Genomic DNA, 26412 nt, shown 5'->3' with positions numbered 1-26412 from the left:
CTGAATGGCCTCCACATTCAAGGAGTATGGTCTCACCACTAACAAACTCCATTTCTATCTTTTAGAACTCTGAGCGATTGGCAACGTTCTCATAACTATTCCAGAAGTACTGTCTCCACCAGAGACAATTAAGTTGCCGTGTTCTGTCTAAAAAAACAAAGAGACATAGAATGTCACCCCCTTTTGCTTAGAAACAATTGAGATTTGGAATGGGGCAACTGCTCGTTGCATACTTTGTCAGAGCAGTTTACCTAGTGGGGAAGTCGAATGCCTTGGCAGACAAATTGAGCAGAGTTATTCAGCCTCATGAATGGTCTCTCAACACAACCATCTTAGATCAGATTTTCTCCAAATGGAGAACACCAGACAAATTTCTTCCCTTCCCCCACAACAAAACTTCCACAATTTTACTACAGACTTTGTACCTCCAATCACATTGTGTCAGATACCTTTCTCATTCATTGGGAGGAATAAATTCCATTGTACATTCCCTATGCTATCTCTCATCAAAAAACTCTATTCAACCTTTGCCAGGATTGAGGCACCATGGTACTCGGAGTACCACATTGGCCATGCCAGATTTGGTTTCCACTTCTCCTAGAGCTCTCGACTAAGAAATCATGCAAGTTGCAATCATTTACAACACTGCTGACGTAGAATTAGGGATTCTTCCTTCACCTCAACCCCCATTTGTTAGTAACATCCATAGTAACATAGTAGATGACGGCAGATAAAGACCCGAATGGGCAGTCTGTCCAACCTGATTCAATTTAAAATTTTTTAATTTTTCTTCTTGGCTATTTCTGGGCAAGAATCCAAAGCTCTACCCAGTACTGTGCTTGGGTTCCAACTGCCAAAATCTCTGTTAAAACCTACTCCAGCCCATCTACATCCTCCCGGCCATTGAAGCCCTCTCCAGCCCATCCTCCCCCAAACAGCCATATAAAGACACAGACCGTGCAAGTCTGTCCAGTACTAGCCTTAGTTCAATATTTAATACTAGTGTTAAAGCCCGTTACATTAACGGGTGCTAGAAAGCAGCCCCCTTTCCCTCTCCCCCTCCCTGACTGTCTCTCTGTGGGCCCCTAGTATTTAAGCCCATTACATTAACGGGTGCTAGAATCTATGTCTGTCTGTCTTTCTTTATTTCTGTCTCTCCCTCCCACTGTTTTTCTTTCTGTCTGTCTCTCCCTGGCCCCCTTTGTCTCTGTCTTTCTGTGTCTCTCCCTGCCCCTGTATCTTTCTTCTTTTCTTTCTGTCTCCCTCCCTCCCACTGTCTGTCTTTCCTTCTATCCCTCCCCCTCCATTTTTCTGTGCAGCAGCAGCAGTATTTTCCTCCCCCCACCCCACTTCCCTGTGCAGCCGCACCAGCATTTCCCTTCCCCCCACTTCCCTGTATAGCAGCCGCACCAGCATTCCCTCCCCCTCCATTTCCCTTCCTCCACACCACTTCCCTGTGCAGCAGCAGCATTTTCCCCACCACCCCTTTCCCTTCCCGCGGTCTGGCTGGCTCCCTTAGTCCCTTGCCGCCCCCCCCCTTCCCTTCCCTTCCCATGGTCCCGACAAACCTGCCGACTGAAGCAGCGCAGCACTCTACACACGCTGCTTCGGGACCTTCTACTGCTCTGATTTACTCTGGCACATCCCTGATGACATCATCAGAGATGCAGTAGAGCAAATCAGGGCAGTAGAAGACCCCAAAGCAGCATGTGTAGAGTGCTTTGGACACTGCTGGAGTGGGCAGGTTTGTCGGGACCACAGGAAGGGAAGGGGGGCGGCAAGGGACTAAGTCAGTCAGACTAAGTCAGTCAGACGGCAGGAAGGGATGGGAAGGTCTGGGAAAGAAGCTGAAGCAGATAGGAGCACAGGTGGTGTTCTCATCGATCCTCCCAGTAAGAAACAAAGGCAGAGCTAGAGAAGAGCTGATCCAATGGACTAACGACTGGCTCTGCGAATGGTGCATAGAAATGAACTTTGGATTCCTAGACCACGGTGAGACACTCCAGGGACTACAGGGACCAGACGGACTCCACCTAACCAGGAGAGGTAAGAATGTATTCGGACATCGCCTGGCCCACCTACTCCGCAGGGCTTTAAACTAGGTATGTTGGGGGAGGGTACATACTTGTATCCCAGAGCAGTAAGAAACCACCCTGAGGAGGCGAGTCACACCCACACTTCTAAGTCTAAGGTAAGTACCCATGCTATCCACGATAATTTAAAAGGAATTATCAATAAAAATTTAGGAGTCACTCTAACCCAAAAGGGAAACTCTTCACAGATATGGAGGGCTATGTACGTCAATGCACACAGCTTGGGCAATAAAATTCTAGAATTAGAGACTGAGATAATAAACGCTGACCTAGACGTGGTAGCAATATCAGAAACCTGGTTCATGGACTCGCATGGGTGGGATATGGTTATACCAGGCTACAACCTACTACGTCGCGACAGAGAGGGCAAGTTAGGGGGAGGGGTAGCACTATACACTAAGGATAACATCAAAACTACCAGAATTACAGATATTAGATACACTGGGGAATCCCTCTGGGTGAATCTGGCCAGAGGAAATGAAAAATGCCTATACCTTGGGGTAATATACAGACCTCCAAGACAACACGAAGACAAAGACATAGAACTAATTGAAGACATAGAGAACATCACTCTACGGGGAGACACAGTGCTGTTAGGGGACTTCAATATGCCCGATGCAGATTGGAACACACTCTCCGCGACTACGTGTGGCAGCAAAAGAATTTTGAATTCCATAAAGGGTGCACGACTCAAGCAAATGATACTAGAGCCCACCAGGGACCAGACGATACTAGACCTGGTACTCACCAACGGAGACAGCGTCACGGATGTCTCAGTTGGAGATACACTGGCCTCCAGCGACCATAATATGGTATGGCTTAACCTCAAGAAAGGTTTCTCAAGGTCAAACACAGCAACGAGGGTTCTCAACTTTAGAGGCACAGACTTCGACCGCATGGGAATTTTTGTCCATCAGGAGTTACAAAAACAAGCACAACCTAACAATGTGGAGCATATGTGGTTGACTCTGAAGTCCACCCTACACGAAGCAACAAACTGCCACATAAGAACAGTAAGTAAGCGCAGGAGGAACAAAAGACCCCAATGGTTCAGTGCAGAAATTTCGGACCTCGTTAAAAAGAAAAAAGAAGCATTTATCACCTACAAACATTTAGGAAAACAAGAGGCGGAAAAAGACTATCTGGACAGGTCAAAAGCTGTCAAAATAGCAGTCAGAGAGGCCAAACTCAGAATGGAAGAAGATCTAGCACGGAACATTAAGAAAGGCGATAAATCCTTCTTCAGCTATATTAGTCACAGGAAAAGAAACAAAGATGGGATAGAATACCTGAAGAAATCGGACGGTAACCTTGTAGAATCAGATTCTGCCAAGGCAGAATTACTAAACGAATACTTCTGCTCAGTCTTCACCTGTGAAGCGCCGGGAGCTGGTCCACAGATTCAGATGGGAGACAGCCAGAAGGACCCGTTTCAAGACTTCGAGTTTACGCCCAGTAGCGTCTACTACGAACTATCAAGACTCAAAGTAAACAAAGCCATGGGACCGGACAACCTACATCCCAGAGTGCTCAGGGAATTGAGAGAAGTCCTGGCAGAACCACTATCTGTCTTTTCAATCTTTCCCTACGCACAGGAAGAGTCCCCTTGGACTGGAAAACCGCCAACGTTATCCCACTCCACAAAAAGGGCTGCAGGACAGAGACGGCAAACTACAGACCGGTGAGTCTCACGTCTATAGTGTGCAAGCTCATGGAAACACTGATTAAACGAAATATTGACACAATCCTAGACGAGGAAAACCTACGTGATCCCCACCAGCACGGATTCACCCAGGGCAGATCCTGCCAATCTAACCTAATCAGCTTTTTTGACTGGGTTACTAGACAACTTGATGCCGGAGAGTCATTGGATGTAGTATATTTAGACTTCAGTAAAGCTTTTGATAGCGTCCCACACTGAAGGTTATTGAACAAGCTGAAGTCGATAGGATTAGGGGACACTCTAACTACATGGGTTGAGGATTGGCTGAGTGGTAGACTTCAGAGGGTGGTGGTAAACGGTACCCCATCCAAAACGTCAGGCGTGATCAGTGGAGTGCTGCAGGGGTCTGTCTTGGGCCCGATTCTATTCAACTTATTCATAAGAGATATGACCCAAGGACTTAGAGGAAGGGTATCACTGTTTGCTGACGACGCCAAACTTTGCAACATAGTAGGTAAAAACATCTTGTCTGATAATATGACGCAGGATCTACTGCTGCTGGAACGGTGGTCAGCAACATGGCAGCTAGGCTTCAATGCTAAAAAGTGTAAGGTAATGCACCTGGGAAAGAGAAACCCACACAGAACTTACATACTAAATGGTGAGACCTTGGCCAGGACCACGACGGAACGTGATCTAGGGGTGATCATTAGTGATGACATGAAGGTTGCAAATCAAGTGGAGAAGGCTTCCTCCAGGGCAAGGCAAGTGATGGGTTGTATCTGTAGAGGTTTTGTCAGCAGGAGACCTGAAGTTGTGATGCCGCTGTACAGGTCCATGGTGAGGCCTCATTTGGAATACTGTGTTCAATTCTGGAGACCACACTACCGGAAAGATGTGCTGAGAATCGAGTCGGTTCAACGTATGGCCACTAGGATGGTCTTGGGGCTCAAGGATCTCACGTATGAAGAAAGACTGAATAAACTACGGCTGTACTCACTTGAGGAACGAAGAGAGAGGGGAGACTTGATTGAAACGTTTAAGTATATCACGGGCCGTATCGAGTCGGAAGAAGATATCTTCTACCTCAAGGGACCCTCGACCACCAGGGGGCATCCGCTGAAAATCAGGGGAGGGAAGTTCCATAGCGACTACAGAAAATACTTCTTCACTGAAAGAGTAGTGGATCATTGGAACAAACTCCCACTGCAGGTGATTGAGGCCAACAGCGTTTCAGATTTTAAGAGAAAATGGGATATTCACATGGGATCCCTAAGGGAGTAAAATCAGGGGGGGGGGGGCGGGTATTTGGAATGGGCAGACTTGGTGGGCTATAGCCCTTTTCTGCCGTCTTTTTCTATGTTTCTATCGTGATGGGAGGGTCAACGGTCAGGACCACGGGAAGGGTGGCGTCAAGGGACTAAGTGAGTCAGTCAGACGGCGGGAAGGGATGAGAGGGTCAGACCACGATGGAAGGGTCAACGGGGGTTCAGGTGCTTCGAGGAGGGGTGCGAGGGGGGATTGCCGACAAAGAAATTACTTACTGTGAATGAGGGGGAGCCAGCAAGACCGCAGGGACCATTTTATGCGCGCAGGGTGCTAGAGTAGATGTCTCTGTCTGTCCTTTTTTTTTTTTAATTTGTCTCTCTCAACTTGGATGCTGTCATTCTTTCTGTCTGTGTCTTTTCCTGGCCCCCTGTCTTTCTTTATTTCTAACTCTATGCTCTTCCCTCAATCCTGCATGCTGCTCCCCCCTGTCCTCCACACTTCCATTCAGTGTCTGTCTCCCTCTCTCTACCCCTTCCATCTACTGTTCACCCTCTGTCTTGCCCCTTCCATTCACTGCCCTTTCTTCTCTTTCCATCCAGTGTCCGCCCTCTCTTTCTCTGTTCCATATGGCCTCTGTCCATCTCCTCCTTCCTTTTCCCTTGGTCTGGCATACCTTCCTCCTTCCCTCCATGCCCTGCCATCTCTTCTTCCCTCCAAGCCATTATCTCCCCCTCTGCTCCCTTTCCTCCTTGAACTACTTCATCGGGCAGCAGCAGCATTCACAATTCATAGCTGTTGCTGGCTTCAGGTCTTTCTCTCTGGCGATCCTGTCTTCATGAAAACAGGAAGTAGGCAGGACCGGCCAGAGAGGAAGGCCTGAAGCCCCAACAGCAGCGAATTGTAAACGCTGCTGCTGCCTGAAGCACCCGAGGCAGACGCTTCTCTCCCCTCCCAGCCCAACCCCCGCTGACTCTGCGACCCTCCCGGCGAGATGACTTTAATAACAAACCTCCCTCCAGCGTTGGCAGCCGCAGCACGTTAAACAGGCTGCTTCCCTGCTTTCTTCTGCCGTTGAGTCTCTCTGTCGCGTCATTGATGACGTAATCAGTGACACGGCAGAGGGACTCAACTGCAGGAGAAAGCCGAGAAGCAGCCTATTTAACGTGCTGCGGCGGCCAACGCTGGAGGGAGTTTGTACCGGTATGTGCAGAAGCGATATGTACCTCCCCCTCCGGCATCCCTCCGGCGCATCCTCCCACGATCCTGAGTCGGCCACAGCGCTCGAGTCTGTTTCTCGCGCTTTGTCTGGCCGCCGCATACGCACTCTGGCCACGGACCTACAGATCACGGAACAGGGATCACAGATCACACAGGTCTGAGTGCGCATGCGTGGCTAGCGTTTTATTATATAGGATTATTTTTTGATTTTAGATCCTCTGTGTTCATCCCACGCTTCTTTGAACTCGGTCACCGTTTTCCTCTCCACCACCTTTATTGGGAGCGCATTCCAGGCATCCACTACCCTCTCCGTAAAGTAGAATTTCCTAACATTGCCCCTGAATCTACCTTCCCTCAACCTCAAATTATGTCCTCTGGTTTTACCATTTTCCTTTCTTTGGAAAATATTTTGTTCTACATTAATACCCTTCAAGTATTTGACTGTCTGAATCATATCTCCCCTGTCCCTCTTTTTCTCTAGGGTATACATATTCAGGGCTTCCAGTCTCTCCTCATACGTCTTCTGGCGCAAGCCTCCTATCATTTGCGTCACCCTCCTATGGACTGCTTCAAGTCTTCTTACGTCCTTCGCCAGATAAGATCTCCAGAACTGAACACAATACTCCAAGTGGGGCCTCACCAATGACCTGTACAGGAGCATCAACACCTTCTTTCTTCTACTGGCTACGCCTCTCTTTATACAGCACAGCAGCCACCGCCTTGTCACACTGTTTTTTCGCCTTTAGGTCTTCGGACACTATCACCCCAAGGTCCTTCTCCCTGTCTGTGCATATCAGCTTCTCACCTCCCAGCATATACGGTTCCTTCCGATTATTAATCCCCAAATGCATTACTCTGCATTTCTTTGCATTGAATTTTAGTTTCCAGGCATTAGACCATTCCTCTAACTTTTGCAGATCCTTTTTCATATTTTCCACTCCTTCTTCAGTGTCTACTCTGTTACAAATCTCGGTATTATCTGCAAAAAGGCACACTTTTCCTTCTAATCCTTCAGCAATGTCATTCACAAACATATTGAACAGGATCGGCCCCAGCACCGAACCCCGAGGGACTCCACTACTCACCTTTCCTTCCTCCGAGCAACTTCCATTAACCACCACCCTCTAGCGTCTGTCCGACAGCCAGTTTCTAACCCAGTTCACCACTTTGGGTTTTCATCAATCAAGTAAATGTTTTCTCCTTCTTGAATGCAGTATCTACAGTCATTGAAACCTCTAGAAAACCTTCCACTCAGCACTGTTATTGCTTCAAATGGCTGAGATTTTCTTCCTGATGTGCAGTGCATTTTCTGGAATCCATCACATGTTCACGTCCATCCATACTAGGATGCATACTAGGCTCACCTTCTCCACCGCTCTAATTCTGGTCTAAAAACCAATTTAGTTTGTGTACATCTCAGTGCTATCAGTGTGTTTCATTCTCCCATAGACTTTATCTGTAGATCCCTTGGTAGCCTATTTTTTGAAAGGCCTGTTTCACACGAAACCACCTATGACGCCTCTACCTGTTGCTTGGGATCTTAATGTGGTACTTTCTGCTCTTATGAAATCTCTCTATGATCTGCTTACATATTGCTACCTCAAAACTTCTCAGTTGGAAAGTCATTTTCCTCATTGCCCTCATGTCTGCACACCATATGAGTGAACTTCAGGCTGTTGTGTCAGATCCTCCCTACATAAGATTCTACCATGACAAGAATAGTGCTTCAAACTCATCCAAAATACCTACCTCAACCAAGCCATAGTTAAGTCTGTTTTCTTTCCAAAACAACGTCCACATCCTGGGGAAGCAGCTCTTCATGCCTTGGACTGCAAACATGCTCTGGCATACTACCTGGACCAGACTAAATCTCAGAGGATCTGCCCAACTCATTGTGGCTTTTGACCCTAACGGATTCAGAGTGCTATTACAGTTTGCTAGTCAACTGAAGATAGTTCTTTTTGTATCTCCTTCATGCATACTGAGGCCGGGCCAATGCTACAGAGCTATGTAACAGCCCACAATGCCTTAGTAGCTTATTTCTGCTGTGCATCTGTTGAGGATATCTTCAAAGTGGCTATTTGGTCCTCTGTCTATAACTTTACTTCTCGCTTCTGTTTAGAACAAAACTCCATAAAAGACAGTTGATTAGGACAAGAGGTTTTGCAGAATCTTTTCATTTCCTCAGCACCAACTTTGCCTTCAGCCCTCTTTGACTTTGCCAGGCTTGTGTTTATGTATCCATTATCTTTGTCCAGAGTCATGATCCTGGCATTTTGGGAGTCCCATGTGAGAATATTATGCCTGCTGATCCTAGGAGAAAGCAAAGAGACTTACCTGTAGCAGGTGTTCTCTGAGGACAGCAAACATATTCACAACCCACCCACCTCCCCTAGTTGGCTTCTTACCTTTGCTGCTGACCTGATGGTCCTGCGAGCCAATGTCGGGTGGGAAGACACCAGCACCTGCGTGGTAATGGCACTACTTAAAGATTGAAAGTGACAGCATACTTGGTAGTGTCAGTACCAGGTTCCGTGGATGATGTCGCCCACATGTGAGAATATGCCTGCTGTTCTTAGAGAACATCTGCTATAGAGAATGACACAGTGGCGGGTTACCCGCGGCTAGCCCGCCGAAAAGGGGAAGAAAAAATAGAGGCCTCTGCGGGACGGGGACAAGACCATTCACCGCCCCGTGGAGTGGTGAATGGACTTGTCCCCGCAGTGAGGCAATCAAGGATCCCGCCATCTCCCTCCCTCCTCCTTACCGCCGGTTGAATTTCTGCCGGTCCGCGCGAAAAAAAAGCCTCCTTCCTTTTCTCCTGCTCTTACCGCCATGCTCATGCTGCAGCTACTAAAGCCGACAGGAAGTCTTTCCGACGTCAATTCTGATGTCGGAGAGGACGTTCTGGGCCAGCCAATCGCTGCCTGGCTGGCGCAGAACGTCCTCTTCGACTTCAGAATTGAGTCGCAAAGACTTCCTGTCGGCTTTAGTAGCTGCAGCATGAGCATGGCAGTAAGAGCAGGGGAAAGGGAAGGAGGCTTTTTTTTTTTTTTTGAGCGGCAGGGAGGCAGCAGGCTGGCTTTGGCTAGGGAGGGAGAAAGGTAGGCAGGCAGGATTCGGGAGTGGGGGTGGGACAAAGTGTAGAAGGCAGTGAGAGGGACATAGGAAGGAGGCACTAGGGGCACTAAAGACATGGGAAGGAGGCACTGGGGGCACTAAAGATAGGAAGGGGCACTAAGGACATGGGAAGGAGGCACTGGGGGCACTAAAGACAGGAAGGGGCACTAAGGACCTGGGAAGGAGGCACTGGGGGCACTAAAGACAGGAAGGGGCACTAAGGACATGGGAAGGAGGCACTGGGGCACTAAAGACATGGGGAGGAGGCACTGGGGGCACTAAAGACAGGAAGGGGCACTAAGGACATGGGAAGGAGGCACTGGGGGCACTGAAGACATGGGAAGGAGGCACCGGGGGCACTAAGGACATAGGAAGGAAAGAGGGAGGGAATAGAAAGGGACAATTCTTGGGCCTGAGTGCAGAAAGAAAGAAATGAAAGAAAGGATACACAGACAGAAGGGAACGCAACCAGAGACTCATGAAATCAATCACCAGACAGCAAAGGTAGGAAAAATGATTTTATTTTCAATTTAGTGATCAAAATGTGTCAGTTTTGAGAAGTTCTATTTGCTGTCTATATTTTACACTATATTTGTCTATTTTTCTATAGTTACTGAGGTGACCGAGCTTGCAGAGATGGGGGCGGTAACAGGGTTTTAAAATTTTAGTCCTAGTAGTTTGCCGGTCCACAAAATAATTATTTTATTTCTGCCGGTTCACAGGTGTAAAAAGGTTGAAAAACACTGATGTAGAGTATGCCGGCTTTCTTTTTCGCCCAGCCGCACGCGTTCAAAAAGCCGCGCTTGCGCGGCTGCTCGAGTTGATCAATCTTCTCCTCTCTTACAACTTCCTGTTTCCGGTTGCATCAGAGGAGAATATTGAACAAATGAGCACCTGCATGTGCTGCTGGGCGAAAAAGAAAGCCGGCATACTCTACATCTAAGGTGAGATGGAGGGAGGGAGATGACAGAACACTGCAATCGGTCGGGTGTCTGCTGTTTTTGTATCACTGCCTGCCTGCGCTCACGTTCCAGATCCGCCTGCATTTTTAGTGTGCACAATTGACCTGATTCGAGCTATAGGTGAACATGGGGGACAAGTCATTGCAAGGGAGGACAAGTCAATTGATTTATTTTATGTTCTGTTTTTACTACAGGGCAGAGGCACTGAAACAGATTCTCAGTGCAGTAGTAGTAGTGGTGGCAGGATTCTCTTCTGTCTTCATGGTGTTTCGCAGTACTGAGGCTTATATGGATGCTGCGGGGACGGTGACGGGGCGGTGAATGGGATGGCAGTGGCGGTGACAGGGCGGTGAAAGGGATGGCGGTGACGGTGACGGGGCGATGAAGGGAACGGCGGTGACGGGGCGGTGCAGAGGTTGGTGGGCTGGGGACGGTGCAGTGACGGGGACAGATTTTTTCCCCGTGTCATTCTCTAATCTGCTACAAATAAGTATCTTTGCTGCTTCTGTGTGTGTCCTGGGGATCTCGCAGCTAACCAGGTTTTCAGGATGTTCACAAGGAAGAAGTATGAGATAACTCTGCATGGGCTACCCCCATTTTATGCAGATTTCTCATGCATATTAATTGTGGATATCATGAAAACCTAACTGGCTGCAAGGTCCCCAGGACAGATTTGTGACTCTCTGTAGTAAGTACTGGCAGGTGATTCACTATATACAATGGATGAATGAATGAATTAGAGCCACAGCCATTTTTTAATGCAATTTTAAAGTTCTAGACTAGGAGGGCATGGCTTGGCGCGCGCAAGAGATGGAAGTGTAGACGTGCTGCTCCGCTACCAGGCAACAAATTGATCATTAAAAGTTACCTTCTGTCTTCTTTTGGGCTTTCAATATAGATATTATTGGTGAGGAAGATGGCTAATACGCGGCAATCAAAAATTGACACGGCTTTTATGGCAGCGGGCACAGCGAAGCATGTTAAGCATGATCAGACAACGCCGTCGAAAGCCCCGTTGCTGGAAGAGGAGGAACTGGATAAGAAACAAATTATTGTAGAGCTCAGGAAAATACAGCGCATGATTCAAAGTAATGCAGACAGCATACAGGAAGTGAAGGAGGAGGTGGTTCACACTAATAGACAGATGGAGGTGGCTAATCAGAGAGTGGCTGTATTAGAATCTAAAGTGGAGCAGTTAGAAATAACGGCTGCACAGTGTAAGGAAGATAATAAACGGTCCCAATTTCTTCACGAACAGGGTGTAGGAAGCATGCCGGGCGTTACTTCAAACCCGAGCTAAGTACCACACATTTACAGCATAAGCAAAAGTGCAATAATAATAAATGAACAACAATATAATATATAAAAAAACATAAAAAGAAGCTCATAGAGAAAATAAGACAATAATCGATGATAGCCCAGTTATATGTTCAGCAACCATGATTTGCTCTGACTGCTGACTTTGGGCACTTGAGAAATAAAGTCTTCATCTCTATTAATGAGCAAGTTTCACTTCTCAGTTCTATCGTTGGCCTAACAGGAGTTTGAGTAAGGAAGATAATAAAACCATCAAAGAACTACAAAAGCAACTTGAAGACTATGAGAACCGTGGGTGCAGAAAGAATGTGAAAATTATTGGTTTAGCGGAAAATTTGGAGGGGGGAATACTATTCAGTTTTTGGAAACTTTATTACCTAAGTTGTTACAGTTGAGCTCAAAATTCCCCTTGGAAATTGAAAGAGCTCATAGAATTCCATCTCAACGGTCTGCAAATCAAACAAAGCCAAGACAACTTATTTTTAAGCTTTTGAGATTCCAGCAAGCTTTTGAAATTTTAAGCTTGGCTAAAGCAGATAAAAACCTTAACTATAAAGAGTCTAAGTTGTTTTTTTTGCCTGATTTTGCCAAGTGCACAGCAGTTACAAGGCAACAGTTTCTGCAGCTTAGACCTCAGCTGAGAGAAAAAGGTTTTAAATATGGTTTATACTATCCTGCCAAGATGAGGGTTACAACTGGAAATAAATCCATGTATTTTGAGGATCCAGAGAAATTAAAGGATTTTTTGCTTACTTCGGAGCCAATGGTTACTTAAAGGTTAATCTAAGATAAGAAGAACAGAAGGAGAGGAGCAAAGTCTATACTTATTTTATTATTGTTTTGGGTGAACTTTATTTCTTTTATCCTATTACATTGTTAATTTGGGATTAATCTTTGCCTATAAGTGATGGTATCTAGAGTGGCATGAAGAAGAAGATGGTAAAACCCTGGTGTACCATGAAAGGCAAGTGTGCTTGAGTTCTGTGCCATTCATGCATTGAATATCCTGTCAGCTGGGAAGCGGCAGATGATATCTCTAAGAGGTTTGCATCAGATTCATGTTGGAACCCACACTGCAGTGTCCTGAGCACAGGAAATTATGATGTTTATTGTTATAATGACAGCTATTCAGTTCTGGATTTTGCAATTTGATGTGGGATATGTGTTTCCTTGATATACTTTCATTACATTGGATTGCTGTATGGAAGATTAATGGATTTTATTATAACTTGTTGAGTTCTTTGGGATTTTGCTGAATTCTGAATGATGAAAGTTTTGGGCAGAATTGTGCATGAGAACATACAGAGAAACAATTTTTTCATCTTCTTGACTCTTTGTTTTTACAAAACTTTCTGCAAGCTGAGCTGCCAATCCTGTGCCTGTTATGGAATTTGACGAATAAGGATGCTGCTTTTTCACTTGAATGCTTATTGAGAATAGCGCTTGTTATTACTTAAAGAAGAGCTTTACCAGGGTTTTTCCAGACAGGACTTTTGAAAACCATGCTGATCATCTTATGGCCAGAAAGGTTTCTGGGTAGTTCATTAACTGTATAGGGGAAGAGTTAGCATTGTTCAGAGTATTGTTTATTAATTACATTTCTTATGTCTATTTTGAAGATCTGATTTAAGGCTCTTTAATTGGATGGAAAGTTACTGCCTGGGGGATATCTTTGCTCATTTGATTAATAGGTTTCTGTTGGGATTTAAGAAGATATTTGAGAGTTTTCTTTATTAATATTCTATGTTGCAGTATGAAATGCAGGTTATTAGATATATATTTATGGTTTATCAGGGCTCTGATACAATGAATAGAATGTTATATGAAATTATTTAAATGACAAATATTTAATTGTGGGGATGGATTTCTGTTTTTTTATATTCTTGGATTAATTTTATATGATTTAAGGAATTTGAATAAGCTAATGTGTTAATTGATTTTATTTATAATATTTCTGAAGTTTGATATAATGAATTATATTTTAGATTTGTTGAAAATATTAAGTTTGAAATATTTTTAATATCTTTTTATCTCTTTTTATATTGTAATTTCAATGATTAATGGGGATAATATATGAGTTTAATTTATAAGATCTCTTTTGATGGTTTTATGAATTTTTATTTCCTAATGTTGTATAGTGTGTTTATCAATTGATTAATTTAATTAATTGGTTGATTAATAGGGAATTTTAGGTTTCTCTTAATTGGAATGTAGTTAAATTATTAATTAACTAGTGTTTAAGCCCGTTACATTAACGGTTGCTAGAATAGATGTCTGTCTGTCTTTCTCCTGCCCCCCTATCTCTTTCTTCCTTTCTTTCTGTCTCTCTCCCTGCCCCGTCTATCTTTTTTCTTTCTGTCTCTCTCCCTGCCCCGTCTATCTTTTTTCTTTCTGTCTCTCTCCCTGCCCTGTCTATCTTTATTTATTTCTTTCTATCTTTCTTTCTCCCTCCTGCTGTCTATCTTTATTTCTTTCTTTCTATCTTTTTTTTCTTTCTGTCGCTCTCCCTGCCCAGACCCTCACTGAATAGCCCGTTACATTAACGGGTGCTAGAATATATGTGTGTGTGTCTGTCTTTATTTCTTTCTCTCTCTGTCTCCTTAGCCGCTTTCTGTATTTCTGTCTTTCTTTCTGTCTTTCTTTTGGCTGTCCACCACCATCCCTTGCATGTTCCCCCTGTCCATTCTCCCTTCCTTTTACCTCCTCTGTGTCCACCACCACCCCTTCGCTGCTCCCCTTATCCAGCAGCAGCCCTTCTCCCTTTGTTTTACCTCCCCTCTGTCCATCAGCACCTCTTCCTGCTCCCCCTGTCCAGGAGTAGGCCTCTCTTCCTTTCCCCCCCTCTCCATCAGCACCTTTTCCTGCTCCCCCTGTCCAGCAGTAGGCCTCCCTTCCTTCCCCCCCTCCCCCAAGCAGGCTGCAATAGTTACATTTTTGAACTTCTACTGCTCATTTTCTGTGATGAGTTTTCTTTTTGGACTGTGTTCAAAACATTGGTTGGTATCATCTCAGCCAGTGAGTTTGTAAGGTGTGTTTTACTTCTCCTGATGAAAACACACCAGCAATGAGGAAAAAGGCTGGGGTTGCTATTTTAGTTAATAGGAAGTGTTCAGCTGTTTTTCAATTAGTTGCTTCGGACCCTTCAGGAAGATGGATACATGTTAAAATGGATTTGGGAAATACTACCCTGGATTTATTCAATGTGTACGCTCCAAATTCGAATCAAATGGAGTTTTTTTTAATATTTACAGCAGTTATTATTACCACTGCTGCTTCTAATTTAGTAGTGGCTGGAGATTTCAATGCTGTAAGGGATCCAATTATTGATAAAAGACTAAGTAGAGTTATAAAATCATTAGGGCTAGATAATTTAATACATTCTTGTGATTTAATTGATATATGGCGTATTCTTCATTTTAATGATCAAGAATTTTCTTTTTGTTCACAGGTCCATAATTCTTTTTCAAGAATAGATTATATTTTTGTTTCTAACAGAATAGTGCAACATGTGACGAAAGCCATTATAGATCCTAATATTTTGTCTGATCATGGGGGAATGTGGATTGAGTTACAATCTGATGAACAAGTTTGTCCTAAACCAGTTTGGAGATTTGATAATGCTTTGCTGGCTGACTCAAAATTTCTTGAAGATTTTAAGTTGAAAATGATTGAATTTTTCCAAATTAATACCTCTGTTGATATAAGTATTGAAACATTATGGGATGCATTTAAGGCAACTATGAGAGGTAATATTATTTCTTATTCGGTATATATTAAAAAAACAACTTTAAAAACAATTTTCTGATTTGGAAAAAGAAATTAAAATATTGGAAAATAAATTAATTAATAGGTGGGAACAACATACTTTGCAGCTTTTATTAAAAGCAAAAGCCAAATATAATGAGATATCGTCTCAATTTGTAAGGAAAGATTTGTTTTGTCAGCAAGCTCAGTATTATGGTAACTCAAATAAGACAGGAAGATTATTAACAAATTATCTTAAAGCAAAAAAGAAGAAAACTAAAGTTATTGCAATTAAAGATAAACATGGAGTTATACATACTAAAATTGAGCATATTTTAAAGCAATTTTTTTACTTTTTATAAAGATTTGTGTTCTTCCGAGTCTTATGGAAATAGAGAACGGGATGGTTTAGAATTTTTAAATTTACTTAATGGACCGAAGGTTCCTGATCATATAAAAAGGAGTTTAGAAGATCCTATATCTTTAAAAGAATTAGAAATAGCATTGAAGTCTCTTAGAGTTGGATCCGCTCCAGGTGGTGATGGTTATACTGTTGAGTTTTATAAATCATTTCAAATTACCCTTTTGCCATATTTATTAAAATTATATCATTATCAACTGAATAAAGGTTATATTACAGGTACTATGGCTGATTCTTTAATTATTGTCTTGCCAAAACCAAACAGAGATTCTTTCAAACTACAGGCCTATCTCGTTAATAAATGTAGATGGAAAACTTATTGCTAAAGTATTGGCTTTGCGTTTGGCTAAAGTTCTCCCTTTTATTATTGATACTCACCAAACAGGATTTGTTGCAAAGAGACATTCTTCGAATAATACTAGATTAGCTTTTCACTCTCTAAATTTAACAAAAAACATGAATGATCCGGCTTTTCTGATATCTTTGGATGAAGAAAAAGCCTTTGATCGAGTTGAGTGGACTTTTATGTATCAGGCTTTAGAATGGTTTGGTATAGGTTCTGATTTTATTCAAATGATTCAGACACTGTATAGCTCTCCTGGTGCAAGATTATATATTAATACTAGTTTGCCAGATATATTTAACTTGCTAAGGGGGGGTTAGACAGGATTGTCCTTTGGTCTTTGATGTTCTTGAACCCTTGTTAATAGCCATTAATCAGGCAAAGGAGATACGAAGTATTCCTTATTCAAATCTGCTTATGCGGATGATATACTGCTTTATTTGAGAGACCCAGAAATTACCATTCCATGTTTACTTGAATTAATAGAAAAGTTTGGAAAATTTTCTGGATATAAGATAAATTGGAGTAAGTCTGAAGTTCTTCCGCTCAATGTTCACTGTACCAAAGGATTATTTGATTCATTCTTATTTGTTTGGAAGGAAGATGGATTAAAATACTTAGGTATTATTATCAAAAACTCAATAGAGGACACAATGAAGGAGAATGAAAAACTTTTATTAAAGAAAATAACAGAAATGTGCGAGCAATGGAATCCTTTACATCTTTCTTGGTGGGGGAGAGTTCAAATTATTAAAATGATGATATTGCCTGTGGTTTGTTATCAAATGAGTATGATACCAATTTTTTTTCAGGGGTCATTTTATAAAAAGTTAAATGGTATTCTTACTAAATTTGTTTGGTTGGGTAAAAGACCTAGAATTGCTTTAGTATCTTTGCAAAGACAATTGTGGAGGGAGGGGTAAATTTTCCAAATTTTTATAGGTATCATCAAGCCTATATTTTAAGACTGGGTATGTATTGAATCCTCCCAAAGCTCATGGAGACTGTCCCAGATTGGTTATATTTAGAATGGCGACTCCTGTTTCCTTTGCAATTGTCTGATCTTATAAGTATAAAATTGCCCAGGAAATATAAATAAAATAGAATTTTGCTTGATACTTGGAAAACTTAACGTTATGTTAGTAATCTGTCACCAAATCCAATTTATAAATCATTAAATCAATCCATTTGGCTAAACTCCAAGATTAAAGTTGGCGGATTTAAAATCGTTTGGAAGCATTGGATTAGTGCTGGTATAAGGACATTAAATGATGTTGTTGCAAATGGTTCACTGCTTAGTTTTTCACAGTTGCAACATAAATATGGTTTAAATAAATCACAAAATTTTAAGTGGTTGCAATTGAAGCAGGCTATTCAGGAGGGGTTCCCTGAATGGAAAGTTCTTAATACTCAGTATAGTTTGGAATTCCTATGCTTTCAGGTGGATTTCTTGGGTCACAGTGGTATATAATGTTGTATGGATTTTTGAATAAAAAGCACAAAACTGGTCTTGGGGGATATTTGGAGCATTGAGGTTGGGCATCAAATTTCTGCTTCTCAATGGCCACGACTTTGGTCTTGGAGAATAAAAACTGCAAGGTCAGCATCTATGAGACAAACTTGGTTCTTTTTGTTGCATAGAGCTTTTTGGACCCCAGTTCGTTTGCAAAAGTTGGATAGCTCTAGGTCTAATAGATGCTGGCATTTTAATTTAGATGCTGGGACTTTAGATCGTTTACTTTTTTTCTGTCCCTATATAAATGCCTTTTGGAGGTTAATTTGGTCCCAAATTAATTCATTGTTAGAAAATCACGTTGCCCTTTCTTATGATACTATTTTATTTGGTACATCTATGAGATTTAAGAGTCAAATTTCAGTACATAACAATAAACTTTTGCTAATACTGACGGGAGTTGCCATTCAACATATTACTGGAAATTGGAAGGATTATACTAAATTTAATTATACCTTTGGTGGAATTCAGTCTGTCAAGCTTTACTAGGTCTTTCTTCATTTTGTTCACACCATCAGGGGTGTCTACTCAATTGCAGATTTTGGTATCATCTGCAAAGAGGCAAATCTTACTTGACAGCCCTCCAGTAATATTGTTTATAAAAATGTTAAAAAGAACAGGCCCAAGAAAAGAACCTTTAGGCACACCACTGGTAACATCCCTTTCCTCAGAGCGATCTCCATTAACCACTATCCTCTGTCGTTTACTAGGTTGGCTTTTTAATAATGGTAGCTATACCTTCTGCTTTGGTGTCAGTGTGTGAGCATGCTAGAGCTTGATAGCTGGGTTGGGGGGGGGGGCGGGGGCAAAACATATTTAGGGTGGCTTCATCGTTGTATTTAAGCTAAGTTGCCGTGATTAGAAAAATGTCCCAGCTATTGTCTATGATAAGATCATTTAGGATGGCATCTTTGTTGTTTACGGATCTTGCATTTATGAGGGCAATCTGGCTTTTGGGTATGGATGCAAGTGGGTTGAGGGGGATAGGCCTTAGGCAGTGGGGTCTGTATGCTACAGATTTTATGTGTATGTGTGGTATGTGTGTGTGTGTGTGGGGGGGGGGGGTTGCTCAGGTCATCATATCTGCCATGGCCTGTAATAATTAGAATGGAAGAATACATGTTGTGGGGAATCGTTGACAAGAAGTAGAAGAACAGGAGCTGTATCATTTGTATCTGTATGTGTGATGGTATAGGGCTATAGTAGCAAAGATTAGAAACATAGAAAATGACGGCAGAAAAGGGCCATAGCCCATCAAGTCTGCCCACTCTAATGACCCACCCCCCTGACTTTATACCCCTAGAGATCCCACGTGAGTATCCCATTTTCTTTTAAAATCTGACACGTTGTTGGCCTCAATCAGTTGCAGAGGTAGTTTGTTCCAATGATCGACCACCCTTTCGGTGAAGAAGTACTTCCTGGAATCACCGTGAAACTTCCCTCCAATGATTTTCAGATTAAGTAAAGTACAATTTTGTGGATTGCGGTGGTATGAGTAAACAATATACAGCAGTATACTGCAATTTCAGTGTAGATACTTAAGAATTTATGATCTGTATAAGACTATTGTTTTCTGGATTCACTACAGGGGTGTGAGACATTTTCATGGTTATAAATCAATAGACAGGAATTACCTTTTTTTGTTGGCCCAAAAGAATTACTATTCGATATTTAAGATATCTTTTTCTTTTCAAGCAGTGAAATAATAGAATTTGTTCCCTCTTTATATTTGAACAGAGATTTCCTACCTTCGTTTTAGGAGCCTGTTGAAGACATTTTTTAAATTCAAAAGTTTATTGCCATCTTGATTTGCATCTTTGTAAGAATTAAGTTTTTTTCCTTGTAATTCTTAGGGAGTCTTTGTAAGTACAGTACAGTCTTGATTTTCCAACCTTCACTAATCTGACCATCTGGCATATCCGACAGATACCCCCTCTCTTGGTGACATTGTGTTACATTTGAGAAGTGAACAGGTTCTTTTGTTTTTTGGCTTTACATGTTACAAGGATGTCATGTTTTCAAGCCAAGACTATGATTTTCCAATATGTTCAGCAATGTTTGGACCCGAGTTGCCGCTTTTGCAGTTAGGGAACCATTTCTTTCCATGTATTTTTAAAGGGTTACCATTGTTTTCTGTATTATCTGATTTTTCACTTATCTGACAACAGGCCAGTCCTATTTATGCCAGATTTTTTAGATTTTACTGTACTCGCATTTTCATACGAATATAGGATATGCTAGATCTCGTATTTAAAACTAGCTGTAGTAAAAACACCTACACAACACAAGAGAACAGCAGCAGGAGCCAAGGATCACATTTCTGCCACTGTAAGTACCAGTAAGGCAGATTTTCAGTGCCTCGAGCCAGTGTCTTATTGGCTCACCTGTTAAGTCAAGTCTATTTTATGTAACTATATTGTTTTCTTACGTCCTATAATATTGATATTTTGTTTCATTTGTAACTATTATAAAGAAAACCGTTACTTTAATGGTATATCTTTCTGTATACTGTATTTGTATTTTTCTAGATGGAACACAGAAGCTGTTAAAGGAACTAACAGACAAAAACTTTCTTCAAGTGCCAAATATGTACTACCATTTGCCTCATCTGTTGACAAATGAAGGCAGCCTAAGACCTGCTGTGCAGGTTGGTGTTGGAAGAACAGGAGGTATGATATCTATATAAAATACTATTGAAGCCTATGTTGAATATGAATATACAGTCAAACCGCGGTTTGCGAGTGTTTTGCAAGACGAGCAAAACATTTTTGCAAATCGTGACTCGCAAACCGAGCATTGACTCGATTTGCGAGTTCTCCCGCCCGCGAACCGGCATCGCCCCCCATCATGAATGCCCGCCTCCCCCCAACCGCCCATGTGAGCTGGCATCCCCCGCCCGCCCAAACTGAAGGCTTACCCCCTTCTGGCACCGGCGCGCAGCATCAACCCACAGGAGGTGCTGGTGCCCAAAGATCCTGCCTCTTGCTCAGAGAGAACGAGAGCCAGAAGGCCTTGAGCATGCGCAGATGCTCAAGGCCCAGTCCGGCAAGAGGCAAGATCTTCGGGCACCGGCACCTCCTGTGGGTTGGTGCTGCGTGCCAGTGCTACATGGGGGTAAGCCTTCAGTTTGGGCGGGCATGGAATACCGGTTTGTGCGGAGGGGGGGAAGCATTTGTGGGTGGATGGCGATGCCAATTCATGGGGGAGGGATGTGAAAGCGCACCAGTGGCCTCGGGGATGGGGGTGGGTATTTTGGGGATGTGATGGGGTGGGGTGTAGCAGCGCCGGTGGCCGGGGCGGGGGGGAAGGTAGAACCAATCAAGCGAGTTTCCCTTACTTCGTATGGGGAAACTCGCTTTGATATACGAGTAATTTGGTTTACCAGCATGCTTCTGGAACTAATTATGCTCGTAAACCAAGGTTCCATTGTACTATATTTATGGAAGAACTTTTTAGAAACAAATGTTGCCTTTTCTCCTTTGCCTTAGCAATGGTCTCTGACTGTCCTTGACTTTTTTTTGGGTCTGCTCAGAAGACCCTTGCCCTAAAACATACCTTCAACACGGTAGCAGCATCAATTGGTCCTCCTTCCTTCCTTTATGAGCCTGAGTGCACTATCCTTGCATTGTGCCTGGATCCAACTGGCCTCAGCTGATGAGTTAACCAAACACAGGTCTCTTGTTCTAGTCTGCTACACATACTTTTATGTTCATGTAAATACATTTTTAAAGGTTTTATTAGTTTTGGAAAATGTTTTTAAGAAGTTATATTTGACATTCTCTTTCACCAGGCAAGATTAATCTGTCATACAGTTTAAAGGTTTTTCTGAGCATAGTAGTGGCGTGGCGGGGGATGGTCTGCCCCCAGGTGCACACTTCAAGGGGGTGCACAGCCGGCTGGGTCCGGAAGTTCCCGTGCTGCTCAAAACGGCACTTCAGCGCGGCTGCCGACTCTGCTCTGTGTTACATGTCGTAGTCTTCCTGAGCCTACTGTGTAACACATTAGACCAGGGATAGGTAACTCTGGTCCTCAAGAGCTGTATTCCAGTTGGGTTTTCAGGATTGCCCAATGAATATGCATTGAAAGCAGTGCATGCAAATAGATCTCATGCATATTCATTGGGGAAATCCTGAAAACCTGACTGGAATACGGCTCTTGAGGACCGGAGTTCCCTACCCCTGCGTTAGACCATTGTTACAGCACAAACTTTCATTCCCCTCCCCCACACAGTACCTTACAGATTCCTGCTGCATTTAGACCTATAGTCTAAGGCTTAAGGGCTGCAGTCCATGTCATTTCTCTCAGAGATCCCTCTACCTCCATGAGAGACTCCTCACTTTCTGAATCTGGATACAGGCTGTCCTCTGAAGCAGCCATTGGCAAGCCCTGCTCCTGGAGCTTTTACCTTTCCCTTAGCCTCTGCTTGGGAAGCAACGTTTTGCTAGTCTGCCAGTGCTGTGGGTCAGGGAGTTTCTTAGCAGAGGGCTGTAGAACAGAGCTGCTAGCATTCCATTCTCTGCTCTGTGAGGCATACCCTTCCCTCCAAGTTCCTGATTGCTTCCGGGTGTTCTCAGCTGGCTGTGATTTATTCAACTGGGTAACCTTCACTCCTGCTCTAGCCACGTTCTGCCTGTCCGCTCCACCCCTTTCCTTAACCTTTACTGGATCAGATTTCCTAGGTTTAGCTAGAGAATTAACATGATTTATAAAAGGAATTATAGTGACTTGGAACAGGTATTCTGTTCTCCTCTGCCATTCCTTCTCTGTTCTGCCCTGCCTGTCTGCTCTTAGCACTGGGAACAGAGTTAATGGGCAGCTTTCTTGGCTTAGGAATAGGCACAGTTGTTTTAGTGGCAGGGTTTAAAGCTGGTTTTAAACCAGTGACAGGAGCTTCTCTGTCACAGTACAGTGGTACCTTGGATTACGAGCATAATCCGTTCCAGGAGCATGCTCGTAATCCAAAATGCTAATTTATCAAAGCGAGTTTCCCCATAGGAAATAATGGAAACTCGCTTTGATACGTTCCCTCCCCCCGCGATCTGGCACCCCCCCCCCGCTTCTTACCGTCATCTGGGCCTGGGCACCGGCATGTTTTGTGTGTTGGTGCCAGTGCCCGAAGATCGGCCTCCTCTTCTTGCTGGGCCTTGAGCATCTGTGCATGCTCAAGGCCTGCGAGTTCACGCTCTCTGCGAGATTCTCGGAGAGAACGTGAACTCACAGGCCTTGAGCATGCGCAGATGCTCAAGGCCCAGCAAGAAGAGGAGGCCGATCTTCGGGCACCGGCATCAACACACAGGACATGCCGGTGCCCAGGCCCAGATGACGGTAAGAAGCGGTGGGGGGGGGGGTGCCCAATCACGGCGGGGGGGGGGAGGGTGCCGGATCGGGGGAGGAGGGCGCTCGTAAATCGAGCCATGCTCGGTTTCCGAGGTGCCGATTTTGTGAATGTTTTGCTCGTCTTGTACTGGTCATACCAGGTGTAAAATAGGTTGCCATGTAAAGGAAGCAGATTGATAGCATTGGGGTTATAAGTTGGTGTCCTCATAAGACAGCACCACACTTTGAAGCGCATCCACAATCTCTTGGCTTCTTTCCGATTCTGCAGTCAGGACATTCCAGTCCACAATAGGAAGGTTGAATCCTCCAAGTAAGACCACCTCCCCTTTCAGACTCAGTTTTTGGATATCTGCAACCAGCTCTTTGTCCAACTTCTCTGTTGAAGGCCTATAGATGACTCCTGTACATATAGGAATGTCATCCTCTCTCTTTTTTTTTTTTTTTTTTTTAATCTTTATTCATTTTCAAATCAAGCAATAAGGCCCTGATTCTACAAAGTGCGTCCCTATTTTAGGCAACTGTAGGCGTCCTACAGCTGTCTAATCAGCCAATCGGGATGCACGTTTTTTTAAAAAAATGCTCCCCAGGCAGGCCGCCTATATTGAAGGCGCCTCCGGGAGCCTAGGGAGGCCCGCAAGACCCCTAAGCTCGCCTAAGGGCCTTAGGCGAACCTAGGCGGCCCTACGCATTTCCCTAGTAGAGGAAGAGACGCTTACAATGTAGGCCAACAAAATGCTGGTCTACATTGTAAGTAGACGTGGCCGCTATACTTATTGCGGCAAGGGATCTCTTTGCCGCTATAAGTATAGCGGGCTGCGGCCGCCTGTCCGATTGCCGGAAACCCTCCTGCCAGAAGATGCCCCCCGACACTACCGACCACCCCCCCCCGATACTACCGATCGCTGGCAGGAGAGTGCCCAAACCCTCCTGCCGGAAGATGCCCACCCTGACACCAATCGCTGGCATGAGGGTGCCCAAACCCTCCTGCCAGAAGATGCCCCCCCCCCCCGACACTACCAATCGCTGGCAGGAGGGTGCCCAAACCCTCCTGCCAGAAGATGCCACCCCCCCGACACTACCGATCGCTGGCAGGATGGTGCCCAATCCCTCCTGCCTGAAGACGCACCCCCTCCGCACCCTCTCCCCCCGCGCTAACAGCCCCCAAACCTCCACCCCGCCGAAGCCTAAGGCCTGATTGGCCCAGGCTCTAGAAGGTTAGTTTGGTGGGGTGGAGGTTTGGGGGCTCTTAGCGCGGGGGGGGAGGGTGCGGAGGGGGTGCGTCTTCAGGCAGGAGGGATTGGGCACCCTCCTGCCAGCGATCGGTAGTGTCGGGGGGGTGGCATCTTCTGGCAGGAGGGTTTGGGCACCCTCCTGCCAGCGATCGGTAGTGTCAGGGGTGGGCATCTTCTGGCAGGAGGGTTTGGGCACCCTCCTGCCAGCGATCGGTAGTGTCGGGGGGGGCGGTCGGTAGTGTCGGGGGGAGAGGGCGGTCGGTAGTGTCGGGGGGCATCTTCTGGCAGGAGGGTTTGGGCACCCTTCTGCCAGCGATCGGTAGTGTCAGGGGGGGGCATCTTCTGGCAGGAGGGTTTGGGCACCCTCCTGCCAGCGATCGGTAGTGTCGGGGGGGCGGTCGGTAGTGTCGGGGGGAGAGGGCGGTCGGTAGTGTCGGGGGGCATCTTCTGGCAGGAGGGTTTGGGCACCCTCCTGCCAGCGATCGGTAGTGTCGGGGGGGGCATCTTCTGGCAGGAGGGTTTGGGCACCCTCCTGCCAGCGATCGGTAGTGTCGGGGGGGGGGGGGGCGGTCGGTAGTGTCGGGGGGGAGGGCGATCGGTAGTGTCGGGGGGCATCTTCTGGCAGGAGGGTTTGGGCACCCTCCTGCCGGCAATCGGACAGGCGGCCGCGGCCCGCTATACTTATAGCAGCAGAGAGATCCCTTGCCGCAATAAGTGTAGCGGGCCGTGTCTAATCTAACTCGATTCTCTAACCAGCGTCTGTAACATGGACGCCGGTTACAGAATCGGGGTTTAGTGTAGGCCCGATTCTGAATAGGACACCTCTCCCGGGCGTCCTATACAGAATCAGGGCCTAAGTGCACAAAAATATATCATAAAAGTAATTTCCATATAGCACTATAATATCTAACACATAAAATCTAATAGTGTAAAATCCCCATCCACCCACCCTTCATCACATTCTCAACTAAAATAGAATATACTATATTATACAACATATTATAACATATCGTATTAAATTACATCCCAAATCCACCCTCCCCCTTGAGTGTGCTAGATAAAACTAAGAATGAAAAAGAAAAGGAACAGAAAAGAAATGATGTCTATTCATCACAATACTTTTCCAATGGCCCCCATATCTTTACAAAGTTATTATATGTCCCTTTCTGTACCGCTATTTCCATCTTAAAAATATGGCATAACGAATTCCACCAGAATGTGTAATTAAGATTCTTGTGATTTTTCCAATTATTGGTAATATGTTGAATGGCAACCCCTGTCATAACTAATAAAAGTTTATTATTATGTGACGATATTTGACTCTTCTTCCTCATAGCCATTCCAAATAAAAAATTGTGGTCTCAGAGACATTTGGAGCATTGTCATCCTCTCTCTTCAAACTCCCTCTATTCCCTAGGACCCCTGTATTTCTGCTGCTTTAATATAATTTTTCATATATAGTGCCATACTTCCACCCTTTCGGCCATCTCTATCCTTTCTGAAAAGGTTATAGCTAGTATGGTTATATCCCGCACATGGGAATCATTGAACCATGTTTCTGTGGTAGCAGCAATATCCAAGTTAGTGTCTAACTTCAGGGCTCGCAGATCTTGAACTTTATTAGCTAAACTATGAGCGATTTGTACTCCATTGATTTCTAGCAACATTTTACTGGTATCTTCTATATCTCTTCCTTCTCTGCCCTTTAACTCCTTTCCATTCATGTGTACCATCTCCTACCTCTCTCTGACCTTCCCCTTTCCTTCTTCCCAAAGAGGTCTGGCATCTTCTTCACCCCCCACCTCCACCCCAGTCCTGCACTTTTCGGGCTACAAGCAGCTTGAATGAAAGCTTTCCCTCTGCTACAGTTTCCTGTTTGAAGGCAGTGTGTTTACTTTAAGCACGCTGCCTGTGGCCCGAAGAGTGCAGGATTTTAGTGCTGTAACAAAAAGTGCCGGATACCAACAGGGGGACAATATTCTTTGCTGGCTCCACGGTCTGCCACAGAGTCTCGGAGGGCTGCCATGAGCTTGCGGGCCTTGCAATGAAGACCACTGTTCTAGAGAGTTTTGATAATACTGCTAAGGTGCCCATTCCTGTAGAGTGTCTGACCTTTTCAGAGACTATGTAAAGAGGCCAGGAGGTCTCCAAACCTCAATAACGCATAGGTGTTCAGCTGC

At 44.4% G+C, this 26412-nt stretch overlaps 1 protein-coding gene across 4 annotated transcripts in view; it reads left to right on the top strand.

Annotated features, from left to right (window-relative positions):
• MGAT4A (alpha-1,3-mannosyl-glycoprotein 4-beta-N-acetylglucosaminyltransferase A) overlaps window positions 1-26412 on the top strand; it is a 238187-nt gene that overhangs the window by 35669 nt on the left and 176106 nt on the right. For all 4 annotated transcript variants that reach the window (XM_033948960.1, XM_033948958.1, XM_033948957.1 and 1 more), the window contains one exon: window positions 20192-20332. In XM_033948960.1, the coding sequence (XP_033804851.1) occupies window positions 20192-20332 (141 nt within the window). The remainder of the gene's footprint in view (window positions 1-20191; window positions 20333-26412) is intronic.

The sequence above is a fragment of the Geotrypetes seraphini genome, chromosome 6 (assembly GCF_902459505.1).
Source record: "Geotrypetes seraphini chromosome 6, aGeoSer1.1, whole genome shotgun sequence".
Taxonomy (NCBI): Eukaryota; Metazoa; Chordata; class Amphibia; order Gymnophiona; family Dermophiidae; genus Geotrypetes; species Geotrypetes seraphini.
The sequence above is the reverse complement of the archived record's forward strand: the minus strand, read 5'-3'. Positions and strand labels throughout refer to the sequence as shown.